A 13103-nucleotide genomic window follows, 5' to 3' on the forward strand; every position below is an offset into this window, starting at 1 on the left:
GCGCTCAAGTTTCCCCTTGTCCATGCGTGAGTAGCTCATCCCATCCAGTTTTGTTTCTTTACATACTGGGGTTTCGGGTCCTGTTTATGCAATTATAAATCCAGAACTACCAGTAGCAGCTGCAAAGAAAAAACCCTAATCGTGTGAGTATGTGGAAAACTTGTGAGCTCAAGTAAATATGTTGAATATGTTTGAAACATTTGACCTATTTACCACAGAGAAACACAACTGTCAGGAGTGACTGTGAAATATTTTTCGAGAGCCCCACTTATTATTTTCCCTATTCCACTATAAATATAAGGCTACACGCCCTGGTGGGAACTAAAGAGCATGGCATTTATGGGCACATGCATCAAGCGATTTTGGAATCGCAAACGGTGCGAATCGCAAAATTCGGCCATTTGCGATTCCAAAATCACTTTTTGGGATGCATCATTCATTTCTCATTTATCGCAATTTAAGAAATCTCAATTTTTTGCGATTTCTCAAATTGCGATAGCATTTAAGAAATTGCAAATTTTGCGATTTCTTAAATGCTATGCATGATTTTTTTTTGCGAATTCGCAATTTTAAAGGGAAAAATTACCATGAAATACACCTTCATGGTAATTTGCGAAAAGTTTCAAAAATGCAAATAAATGCATTTTTGAAACTTACATTTTACACACACACAGGCCCTTGGGACATGTGTGTGAGTAAAATGTACTTTCGTGACATTTCAGGGGTGCAGGGGGGGTCCTTTGGACCCCCCCTGCACCCTTGAAATTGCATTCTCATATTGCGATTCCTTAATTGCGAATTCCCAAAATGAGAATGCCTTCCCATTGATTCCTATGGGCCTCTAGGCCCATAGGAATCAATGTAAAGCGATTCCTTATTTGCGATTCGCAATTAAGGAATCGCAAATAAGGAAAATTTAGAAATCGCAAAGAATTTTGCGATTTCTTGATGCATAGGAATTTGCGATTCCTAAATTGCGATTTAACCACATCGCTGCTGTGCATTTTCCCCTCCTGTGCTGGAAAAAACTTTAGTACATGATTCATGACGAGCTCAGCTCGTCATCAGCACAGCTCCACTGTGCCTCATGACGAGCTCAGCTCGTCATGAGCATGGAAAGGAATCGCAAATTCCTACAATGATGCATGTGGCGGGTATTGCCTAACATCCCACATTTGGCGGAGTGCATCAGACAGCCCTTTTAAGTTTCCAAGGTCCATGTGTAATGTGCTGCTCCAGGCCATGTGTTTATTCTTTGAATTGACTTATAGTCTTAATTATTCCACTATAAAAAAAGGACTACAAGTCCCAGAATGCAAATTAATGTTGCAGCTATGCATACATAAACATTGCAGACACGTGACAAAATGTCATCTATGTGACCTTCAGCCAGTACTTTTCATTTTAGGACTTTTAATCCGAAGGTTAAAATGATATCATTTAGCATGTAAAGTGCTCTGATACCTTCTGGTCTAGCCAGCGCTATATAAAACTCAATAATAATAATAATAATAATAATAATAATAATAATAATAATAATAATATTATTAATAATAATAATAATAATAATAATAATAATTATAATAATAATAATACAAATAATAACTACAGGTTCCTGGAGGCTCTGTGTTTGTGACAAAATGATAAAACTAGAATAGTGTCAGACCTGACAATGTCAGCTATGAATAAAACTAACAACTTGCTGGAGGATTTGTTCTTTCTTCCAACTCAATGCTGATTTGATTTGATACGAATCAAACTCGATTGGGGAGATGCAAATGTGAGCCTGCGTCGTAAAAATACTCACTGTGTTCACAAACTCTGAGATGTTGTCAGACGTGATTTGAACTGGTTAATGAACAGTGTACCAGTAAAGAGAAGTGTCAATCAAGGTAGGCGAGCCTGAAGATTCTAAAGGATTGTAGAACCTAGTGTGAATGGCTGCACCTATATAACTGCTACGTGCAATCAACCTGATCTGATGTAACCCACAGCGTGCTTCAGATTCCATGCCCTTTCACTGTATCCTCAATTACATGGTTTGGAAAACGAATTAAAAAATAAAATGACACCACTCAGGTGCAATATGTGCAGTTTGAAGTCCTTATTCAGCAAGGTTTAAAGTCACATTTCTGTCCTGGACGTTTCATACTCGTTCTAAAGAGACTGTACTCTCATAAGCTTCCCTGGTGATGAACTGCTACTGTGGGAAACTCAGAAAGTGGCACATAAAAACATGGTGAGGACATTACCAATGTGCCCGCTAATCGAGTTAGGTAGTCTCAGCAGCGGCGAGCTGAGTCCGCTGCAGCAGTTTACCAGTTGGGCTACGAAACCCATGCAGTTTGGAAAAGGGAAAAGAGTATGTTTGCTGATTAAAAAACAAGAGAATAACGTTCCGTCTCCTCACCCACGCACACAAAGCCCTCTACGACCTAGGACCCGAATACCTCAACACGCGCCTGTCCTTTTACACCCCCACCGCCAACTACGATTGTCCAATCAAGCCCTTGCCGCGATTCCACGCATCCAAAGATCCACCATGGGGGGAAGATCCTTCTCCTACTTAGCAGCCAAGACTTGGAACTCTCTCCCCACCCACCTCCGCCTCACACAGAACCACCTCTCATTCAGAAAACAACTAAAAACTTGGATATTCGATAAGTAAGTACCCCCCTCCCTCAAGCGCCTTGAGACCCTCTGGGTGAGTAGTGCGCTATACAAATTTTAAACTTGAACTTGAACTTGAACTTGAGGGCATTAAGTGGGTCGTAAGGTGGCTTTTGGTTGTATTGGGACAAATACAGGTGAAAAAATGCAAATGGATCACACAGGTTGTGAATCACTAAACAATTTTGCCATTTGAATACTTTTGTTTGTTTTTTAGGCATGCAGCCGGTCATGTACTCTGTGAAGGAGGCGCTCCAGGGGCGAGCACACTGGGTCAGGGCTGGCTATGATATTTGTTATTACAAGTAAGTGTACAATTGGTGTAGCCATAGTGACAGTGACTCCGTGCTGTAATGCTGTATATAGTGTTAATATATAGCTGGCGGAAATGGGCCCTTCTTAGATCATAAACTACAAAGCGATTCATTCTTTGCTTTCAGGAGAGACTGCTTGGCTTGTATACTTTTCCTCCGTTTATCCGTCTAACAGTGTTGGCCAGAGAGAGCTAAACATATAAGTTCTTTGATGACATCTAAGAAAGAGATCCAGCACTCAACCTCAAAGTCAATTATGTGTTTACAAGTCTTCAGTTCATGAACATGGTCATCTCAATGAGCAAATGTGAGAATCATGTCTTCTTCGAAACAATCTTTATTCATCATCCTTTCCTTAAAATCACAGCATGCAAGCAGTAGCCAATGTGTTTCGTCCACCTGGGACTTCTTCAGGGCTCAATAAGAAAGTTGTCATCGCGCATATTCTTCATATTATGATTTGTAAAGAGGGATGTAGTATTTTGGTTCTATGGAGTACAATTGCTCCAACGAAGTATCAGCCTGGTGTACGGTTCAGTGGAAAGAGTTCCTATCCATGATGAAGTCTCTTTTTGACGCAACATGAATATGCTATTGTTTCAATTATTCCTTTTCTATTTCTTGGCTTTTCTTCTTTAAATCATTGTTTTCAAGTGTCGTAATCCAGTAGGGTCAAATGAACTAAACCAAGACTATAACTCCCAGAATGCGGCTGCACACTTTTAAAACCTCTGTTCTTTAAGGCTGGGGTAAGATTGGGCCCTTATTTATATGTCCATCGGACAAGTCGATTCCATTTCTATGTCAATTGATAACATTTCTAGCTAATGCTGAAAAAGTATTGGTATCTGCAACCTAAGGGTTATCTTAATGAATTAGGAATCATAGTGGTTGGTTTTAGGTTGCTGACACCTTGAATAATTTTGTGTCTAAGTTACTGTGGTAATTAGGCCTTAAACTATATATGAAAGCACTGATGCACTTTTACTGCTCGTTTGCACAATGGCGTTTATTGATTAAGATTCTTGCCCTCAGGCAATTTGAGATAACTGGGTTCAAAGCGTGCAGGGGCGCCTTAATGCTCATTTGCACAATGGTCCAGTTTGTGCACATAGGCACTTTATAGCATATTTGCACAATGAAATATAATGTTTATAGTTTTTACTGTATATTCCTGGGAATGTAGCCCTAATATGTTCTCAGATCTATGATTACAGCGTGTTTGTGTTAAAAGATGGTTATATGTGGTATCTATGTTCTAGTACGGCATGTAACAAAATACACATTCTTGTATAGAATCACATTGTTTAAAGAAAATGGGAATTGTGTTTCTCTTGTAGTGTAGTTCCTATTTTCCCAATAGGCTCTGCGCATTGGAATAGCATAAACGATAGTTTAGACATAGGACTGAGGTCGACTAGGTCTCTATTGAATATGTTAGACTTAATTTATGTTTGCCAGCTAGCTCAGAGGTCACTACGAACTTTCTCGAATGAACAGGAAGGAGAGAACTTCCCTGATTAGACAAGAAGGGATTCAGGTTCTGACAACCGCATAAACATGACAACTTTGCTCCCCCAGAATAAGGAGTATATGTGTCTCCAGAGTCGTGTGAAAACAATAGATAGCTATTTCACTCAGTCAATCGTGCATACTTAGTTTCACCAGAGTGCAGAGAAATAGAGAGACGGGCGTTTTTAATAAAAGGTGTTATTTATTGAGCAGTCTTCTTTCTCATGCAAGAGAAATGGATTGCCACAATTGCAATACTTGTTATATAGTAAAGTGCGTACAGTAAGAGGAGTATTATGAAATAATACTGTAAAAGCATTGATATGGTTCTGAGCCATATGATACTTAAAAGGTATAAAATATATACAGTTACATACGATGATAAAAGTTTGACTAAACGTACTCAACTGGTGCTTCTAAATACACCTACCCCGATGTACCTAACCTAAGTCTAGTACGTGGGAAGGAGTAAGTGAGCTGCAGTTTAAGTTAAGTTAGTTTTTGCCAAGAATCTGACCCGAGAATTCTCTAAGGATCTAATCATCTCCGTACCTTGGTTTTAGAATGAAGTAGTCTTGTATCTCGCTCTCAGGACTCGATCTCCCAGTAACCCGCAAGGGTGACTGGAAACACTGGAGCTGGATTTTCCTGGCAAGAGAAAAAGACAGCGTCTTTCTCAGTGCGTCAAATGGGAGGGACGGCTTCCTTCGGCACTCGCATCAAATGGGCTTCGGATAAGTAGATAGCCGATCTGCTCCACACCACCGTGTGTTGCTTAAGGCAAATGCTGGTATATTTATACCTGGAAGATGCTGTGTTTGACGTAAGGTTGGACATAAGACGTCAATAAAAGATGTCACTAAGAACAGCCACATGCATCAAAGAAAATTGCATTCGCAAATGGTGCGAATCACAAAATTCGGCCGTTTGCGAATGCAACTCCCATTTTTGGGATTCATTAACATTTTTGTAAATTGCGATTGCATTTCAGGAATCTCAAATTGAGATTCCTTAAATGCAATGCATCAAACTTTAAACATTTGCGAATTCGCAAATAAGGGGAGCAAATTACCATGAAGTTGTCCTTCATGGTAATTTGCGAAAACTTTGAAAAATGCACTGAAGAGCATTTTTCAAAGTTCCATTTTACACACACACATGCCCTTGGGGCATGTGAGTGTGCAAAATGTACTCCTAAGCAGATTTCAGGGGTGCAACAGGGTGTACTTTGGACACCCCTGCACCCTTGAAATTGCATTCTTAATTTGCGGATTTTTAATGGTGAATTGCAAATTAAGTATGTCTTTCCATTCATTCCTATGGGCCTCTAGGCCCATGGGAATGGATGGGGAAGTATTCCTTAATTGCGATTCTCAATTAGAGAATCGCAATTAAGGAATTTTAAGAAATCGCTATTTTTATAGCGATTTCTTGTTGCATTGCAGTTTGCAATTTCTTAATTGCGATTCCTTATTTTTCGCGATTAAGGAATCGCAAAATGCAATATTGATGCATGTGCCTGTTAGTCTCTTTTTTCAAGCTCTATATTCTCCTGCGGGGCAACCCTGGAAGCTATATCAGACAAAGTACTTTAAACATTGAATACCTTTGCCATGAGGTCCCACTGAAGTTCCAAAGGTTGTGGATGTTCAAAAAATACCTAAATACCATATTTTCATATTTTCTACAGCAGATTCTCTTGGTCTCTGCTAAGCTCGCAGAACCTCAGGGACCACACTTGTGGCCTCAATTCACTCTAGAAGCCACCCATATGACCCGCAGACCAGTTGCAAATATATCCAGTTGCTACTGGTCTGCTGGCCTCCTCTAGAAGAAGGCCACATGCAGCTTTTTGTGTCTCTGAGGCCACAGAGAGGGTCAGCCAAAAACTCTTCAAGGGTTCTCATACCTAGGTCCAAGTGGGAGCATGTTGAGCTCTTTAGGTCTCTACACAGGTCACAGAAGAAGATACTGTCCTTTTCTGTTCATCCACAGGTCTAGAAGGGTATGCATGAGCTTTGAAGCAGGTGCCACTTCTGTAGGTGTTACTAGACATTAGATTGGGGATGACTCCTGGATGCTCCCTAACTAATGAGGACAAGTGCAAATGTTCCCTCTGATTTTGCAGACATCCTGTTTGCTTCACTGCAAATCATACCATAGTGCACTGTTCTGAAGCAAATCCAATGTGGTGAGACAGGAAAATAAATAGCCAGCTTTTCCTCATCCACTTACAGTAAACTGGTTCTGGGTCCCCTCCCCTTCCACTGGATTAGTGCTAAGCTGGCTACAGTTAACACAGTTAACCGGGGGACCTCGTCCCATGTCTTTTTGTACAGTTAACTGTCAATGGGCAGGAGTCAGCCTATTCCCTTTCAAGTTAATGGAGTTCCTGCACCCTCCTTAGCAACCCTTCCTGAGTTGAGAAGTCACATACCTCACGTAAGAAGGTATTCACCAGTTAAATTGAGTCCTAAGGGGAGGGGGAAAAGGCTAAATACATATAAAGAGACCTCTTATCTGACCTTTCTAGTTTCACATTGGTAATTACTCATAAGAAAACATTTCCCCATAGTCAGTGTTTCATTACAAAAACTGATTTATTTTTGGTTATTTTATTTACCCAAACATTTATATTTTTTTTATATTGAACATATATGATTTTTCTGATTTTCATAAAAATGTTTACACATAGAAACAATTTTGTAAGAGCATTTGAATTGAAGAACAATTAAGATAATCACATTTCTTAATTTTGACAATTCAGTTTTGAAGAGCTCAGTATTGAAAACCCCCTAACAACACCATCATCCTTTCATTCTTCATATTTTCACATGTATTTCTCAGCTACATCCGCAGAAGAAATCTTGGGTTCCACGGCCGGTCTCATCCTTTGGCAGACAAACAATGTTTTCTGAGCTGAACAAAGTTGGACTTTTGCTCTTCTTCTGCAGTGCTCAGCACTTCTGTCTTTTCGTCAGAATATTCATGTACTCTTAAGGCATTTTCAGGCCCATTCGGCTCACTATGACGAATAGAACATAAACATTCATTAATCATATAGAAATTCACTTTTCACTGTTCACCATCTCCTATGCTCTATCCCATATTAATGTTTTTCTCAACAAAGCTTCAGGTAAACACAGCATGAGTTATAATTTTAACACAACATGCAAGATGCGAAATGCGGCTAAGTCATGCATTAATTCTGTTTTCTTTCAAAGATCAATGTAAAATGCGGCTTAGTTCTTTCATGCTTTATTCCACACTAGTGTACACATAAGCAAAGCAGTTTCACGTGTGTTTTTCATATGATTTGGACATTAGTTTTCACTGCACACTGTTTGTTTGTATTATGGAGGTGTTAATCCGAGCAGGTTTCTTTTTCAGAAACCCTGCTCCATCACTTCTTATGCAGAATGCCCCAAAGTGTTGCATTTCTTCACTGTAGTTTAAAATGACCACATACATACTGCACTTTTTATAGATGCCCATCTTGCTGCCACATAGCAGTGGCATGGACACGGACACGCCAAGGGTAGTTTCAGTTGTTTGTCAAGCATGAGGGATGGTATAATACAAAATAAAGATGAAGTGCCCAATTGACCCAGTAATCTCTCAATAGGTAGGAGAGCAGTTCCAAAGGAAACTAAGGACATAAGCTTACATACTTCAAAAGAATAGGAAAATATAACAATGGAACCTTTTTGATAGGATAAACAGAAGGCTTTTGTGGTGATCTAGGAGTACTTTTTGTATCTGTTCATTAATTGCATCAGTATTGGAGATGGGCAGAAATAATCTTTGTTGAATCATTACATAGTACTACTATGTAAATAAACTTCATAAAATCAACAAATAAGAGTAACAAAATAAGGCACTGGTTACAGGTGACTTTCAATATCCTTATCATGTGCACCAGTGGTTACTTTATCCAATATAATAGATGGTCACACCATCACCTTTCCCACAAACCACTTAAAACCTTGGTGCATAGCTCTTTCAAATGAAAGCGGGAGCATATTTGCAAATATGAAGAATAAAAATAAAACTTCTACTTCAAAATTAAACCCAGCAAAAGCCTGTTAGTTATTTGTTGCAAACATATTTTAGAAACAAGTAAGTTTAAAATAAAATGTTAAATAGCTTAGAATGTGTAGAAACATGCAGAAATATTCTAGCTTTTCTATATCTAAAAAGTGAAAAAATACACAAACTCTCTCTGCTCTAATTGTAAGCTGATAAAAAAGAGCAGAAGAAGCAACATTCAGTTTGTTGCTTTAAACAGCTGCTTTAATTACTCACTGTGTCTGGACCGCCTTTTACCTTGGTTGCTGGCTCTGGTATTAGGCATTGTGACATCAGAACCCAACAGTAATAACCTTATGATAGTTGGGTTCTGAAGTCTTTTCTTTACAATTGGTGACTTGGTGCTTCACAAGAAATTAGTGATTGACGCTTATATTTTTAAAGAACCAATTACTACAAACTCTTAATCCAAATAAGTAACTACTACTCACACAAAATAGTCCTAAACTTTGAATAAGCCATTTTTCAAACCTTTTTTTAAAACGTACCCCCACACTGCCATTCAAGGTTGTTACTACCATTTCAATCATCAAATCATATGGAGACCCCTCCAGCAATCTGCATGCTACAAACAGCCAATTTGCATTTGACATAAAATAAAAGGATAGGAATAGCTCATGTCTGTAACATAGATACAATTTATGAATAGAAAGCCCTTTCTTCCAACAAAATGAAAATACACTAAATCCCCTAATGGATTATTTCGAAGACACTTGATAGACTACATTGCTCCAGCCACAGGCATCAACCCAAACTACAAATACCTTGGCAGAATGTATATGACAACACCTTGACACAGGAAGACAAAACAAACAACCCAGTGGAAGGACGGAAATGTCTATGAATGCATAGAAGCATTACAAAAAGAGCAAAGCAACAGCTATGAATGGAGCAATCTGTCACCCAAATTGCACCTAAAATTAGGGCCTTATTATGAGTTGGCTGCCAAGCCTGTGTAGGAACCGCCTGCCAGGTCAGGAGTTTTCTCCTGTCTGTGGGTGGTTCTTTGGCCAGTAAGTACTTATGAAATAGCCACTGCAATGTCAAAGGTAGTACCTGCATGGCATGGACTGCTGTAGTCCATGCCATGCAGGTACTGGTCTGCATGTACTCAGGGTGTGCATCCACAATGTGTGAGGCACAGGGGGCAGAGGGCCCCCTTTGTTTCCTCAGGCCACACTTTTCATGGGGGTCACACTGAAAGGAAAAGTGTGGCAGTGAGGAAACCCGTAATATGCTTGGCAGGGGCGCAGCGGCCCCACCAAGCACGTTGTGGCCTGAAGACCTCCACGCTGCTGCTATGGATCTCTGATCTCTGATGGTTGCAGTGCTCCCAGGGCGGCCTGACTTCCCTGGTCCTAATAGTGCAGTCAGAGGTCCATCACCGCTGCTCCTCTGTGAGTATGACAGTCCGTGGATCGCAAGCCTCATAATAAGCCCCTTAGTAAACAAACCAAAAGAATGCCCAACATGCTGCAATGTAAAGTCTACATTTTCATACACATCAAATCATACACCGCGCGGTGCCTGCTGCTTTGTACATGCAAATGAAGGGGGGTACCAAAGGTACCCCCCCTGTGCACCCCAACCTCGGCCTTTACCAGGGGGGCCCGCAGGGGCCCCCCAAAGAAAAGACCGCCTGCCTTTCCGTGCCTCATCGCCGCCGTGGAAAGGCACCTATTTGCACGCATCATAATATGGCTGGTGGTGTCCATTGGACACTATCAATAAATGGGGTTGGTTATTCAAGAATCATGGGGGAAGAATCACTTTTCCTGCATAACCAGGGTATGTAGGTCGGTATGGGGTGTCTCCCAAGTAAAAGACCCTCATGCACGTGTAAATTAGGATCTCGTAGCGGTATATGTTGTCTCCCCGCTCTTGTTAACACGTGTGTGCATAATCCTTGGGTCAGTATTTATGCAGCCTCCGCCAGGAGGGATTTACCCTTAGTTAAAACAGTAGTGATCGTGAACAATGGGTGATAAGTGCTCAAGCGAAGTTTTAAGATACCCGAACAAACAGACTGAAACTTTAATTGGTCTGGGTTCGAGTAAACTGATATGAAAAATTGGTGTGCAGCTATGGAATGATAAGGGATTCAAGTGCACTGATAAAGTGATTTAAAATACGGTCGACATGTTTCAGCCCTGTTCGCCTATATAGGTCAGTGGGCTTTCTTCAGGACCAGTGCAGGGCAGTGAAAAAAGTGAAAAAATAGGTAATTATGACCTGTTTCTTCAGTGAAAGGGAGGTCGCATTGTACCTGTAAGGAAAACATATACGTACAAAACATATAGGGGAGAGGGGAGGTGGGAAGACACACAGTTATGTACAAATAGTACAAATATCAAAATCAATTAGATGTTGTAAAACACCTAAAAAATGGCATATTTTACACAGATTCACACTCATATGGGGTGTCGACTCTCTCATCCTCATGCTTATGGTGGTTATTTCATGCTGTGAGGGAGGTATATAAAGTTCAGGTAAGTTCGTTCCAGTGCCAGTGCACTTCTGATATGGTGTTATATTTACCACTTTCATCCTAGCGAATTCTGGTAGGTTCATTAAGGAACAGTGTCAATTGATGTGATTCTAACCACTCTCATTCTCGGTAAGATATTAAGTGTCTATACATTCTCATGTTGTTCTGAGAAAACCATTATCATGAGTGGTAGAGTGGACCATGCTCCGAGGGTGCAATTATGGTGGCTTAGCCTATTTTGTGTTCAAAAGTTACTATATTAAGATTTACGCGCTTCTCGGGGGAGGATGCGCGCTTCATGGGGGGCATTGGTTGCCCCTTTGGCATAGTTTGCCATACATTATACGGATAAAGACTGATTGGTGCGGGCACGATTATCGCTATCAATGCTAGTCTACATGCGGGTGTGCGTGAGGGATCTGGATTAACGTTTATGGCGTCACTCGCTGTCAACAAGCACTGACAGAGCTAAAAAATGACGGTGAAATCGTCATTATACCGGCCGATAAAGGCGGAGGAATTGTTCTACTAACTGCTGATGGCTATGATAAGCAATGTATGGAACTACTGGCAGACACAACATTTTACCAAATACTCACTACAGATCCAACTGCACGACTGCAGAGAACCATATCCATAATGGTTGAAGAAGCAGAGGCCAACAATTGGGTGTCCAAAAAAGAGGCCGATTACTTGGAAACAAAATCACCAAGAACTCCCTATTTCTATTCCCTCCCCCAACCATGTTATGCTCTTTCCGCCATGGTCGCAAGGCGAATTGGGCGGAAAAGGGGCGCGGTCCCCCCGCCATACTAATATGGCTGGGGGAATTTGGGAAACAGTGTCGTACCGCCAGCCTGGCGGAGGCAATCCGCCCGACATCGTAATGACACCCTTAATGTTTAAAAATTCATACTCCAAAATTAAAAGTCCTAAATATAAAATTGTTTTAAAAAGAAATAAATGTAATACATTTTAGAAAATATATTCCCATAACCCATTTTTCATACCATAACCAATAATATATAAATATACAACAAATTAAAAAAGTATAAATCATAATTACAGTATTTTCATATTATAACTAAACATTAAAAAAGTTTCAATTAGTTTTAAAAATAAAAATGAAATTTGTCCAGAAATTTTGTTACAGTGTACTTTTCAACATAAAAAACTGATTTTTTAATTTTAATAAAATGTAGTATTTAAAAAAAAATACATTATATGTAATTTATTGTTCAAATTATTATACACTCATTTATTAAAATTATCATTGAAATGTCAAAAATGTGCTATGCAAATGTACATATCATTAAATTAATGAACATTAAGGAGTCCTGGAAGCCGGTAAACATGTATGTGGCAGGTGAAGAGGCTAAGCCAAGGGGAGGAGGGTGGACAGTCTTTAAACAGCTTTAGAGCGTTCATAAAAGTTACATTCTAATTGTTTGTAACAAGGAAAAGTTGCAGATAATACATTTGATGAGGCTGTCTTCTAGAAGATGTTTTAGAATGTTCACAAAGGTCGCATTCCAATTGCTTATAGCAAGGAACAGGTTCAGGGGATTAATTTGATGATGGCTGTCTTCCCGAGCGTTCACGTTTAGGTCATCTATGCGGGTTGCTTGATGCTTATTCTGGTGGATTTTCTGGATGTTCCTGTGAAGCCTGAAACTTGAACATATTGCATGGTAATACATTTGTAAAAGCTATTAAGCCTTTTCAAACAAACTGGGGAATGCCAGCTGCAGCTAGCTATTTCAAACAGCATGTAAGATGGTCAAAAGTCAGGGTACAAGACATTTGTTCATTCATAAGGGTTTGGAGTAATGATGAGTCATGCCGGTATATTGTGATAGTTAAGAGAGGTGCGCTGTGGCAGGAATCCTGACACAAGGCTATTATTTCCATTCTGCTGAAACAAGGCAAAGACCCCAAGGTATCGACCTATAGTATTTTTAAACTTCAATGCCAGATTAGATTTGAACATATTGGCTACTAAACTTGAGGACCTTCTCCCAGATTTGATT

The 13103-nt window shown here is 39.9% G+C and overlaps 1 protein-coding gene across 2 annotated transcripts in view; it reads left to right on the forward strand.

Annotated features, from left to right (window-relative positions):
• The window catches only part of AGBL1 (AGBL carboxypeptidase 1), a 3462078-nt gene that overhangs the window by 1138829 nt on the left and 2310146 nt on the right, over window positions 1-13103 (forward strand). For both annotated transcript variants that reach the window (XM_086958112.1, XM_086958114.1), the window contains exon 15: window positions 2888-2975. In XM_086958112.1, the coding sequence (XP_086814238.1) occupies window positions 2888-2975 (88 nt within the window). The remainder of the gene's footprint in view (window positions 1-2887; window positions 2976-13103) is intronic.

This window comes from Lissotriton vulgaris, chromosome 2_1 (assembly GCF_964263255.1).
Source record: "Lissotriton vulgaris chromosome 2_1, aLisVul1.2, whole genome shotgun sequence".
NCBI lineage: Eukaryota > Metazoa > Chordata > Amphibia > Caudata > Salamandridae > Lissotriton > Lissotriton vulgaris.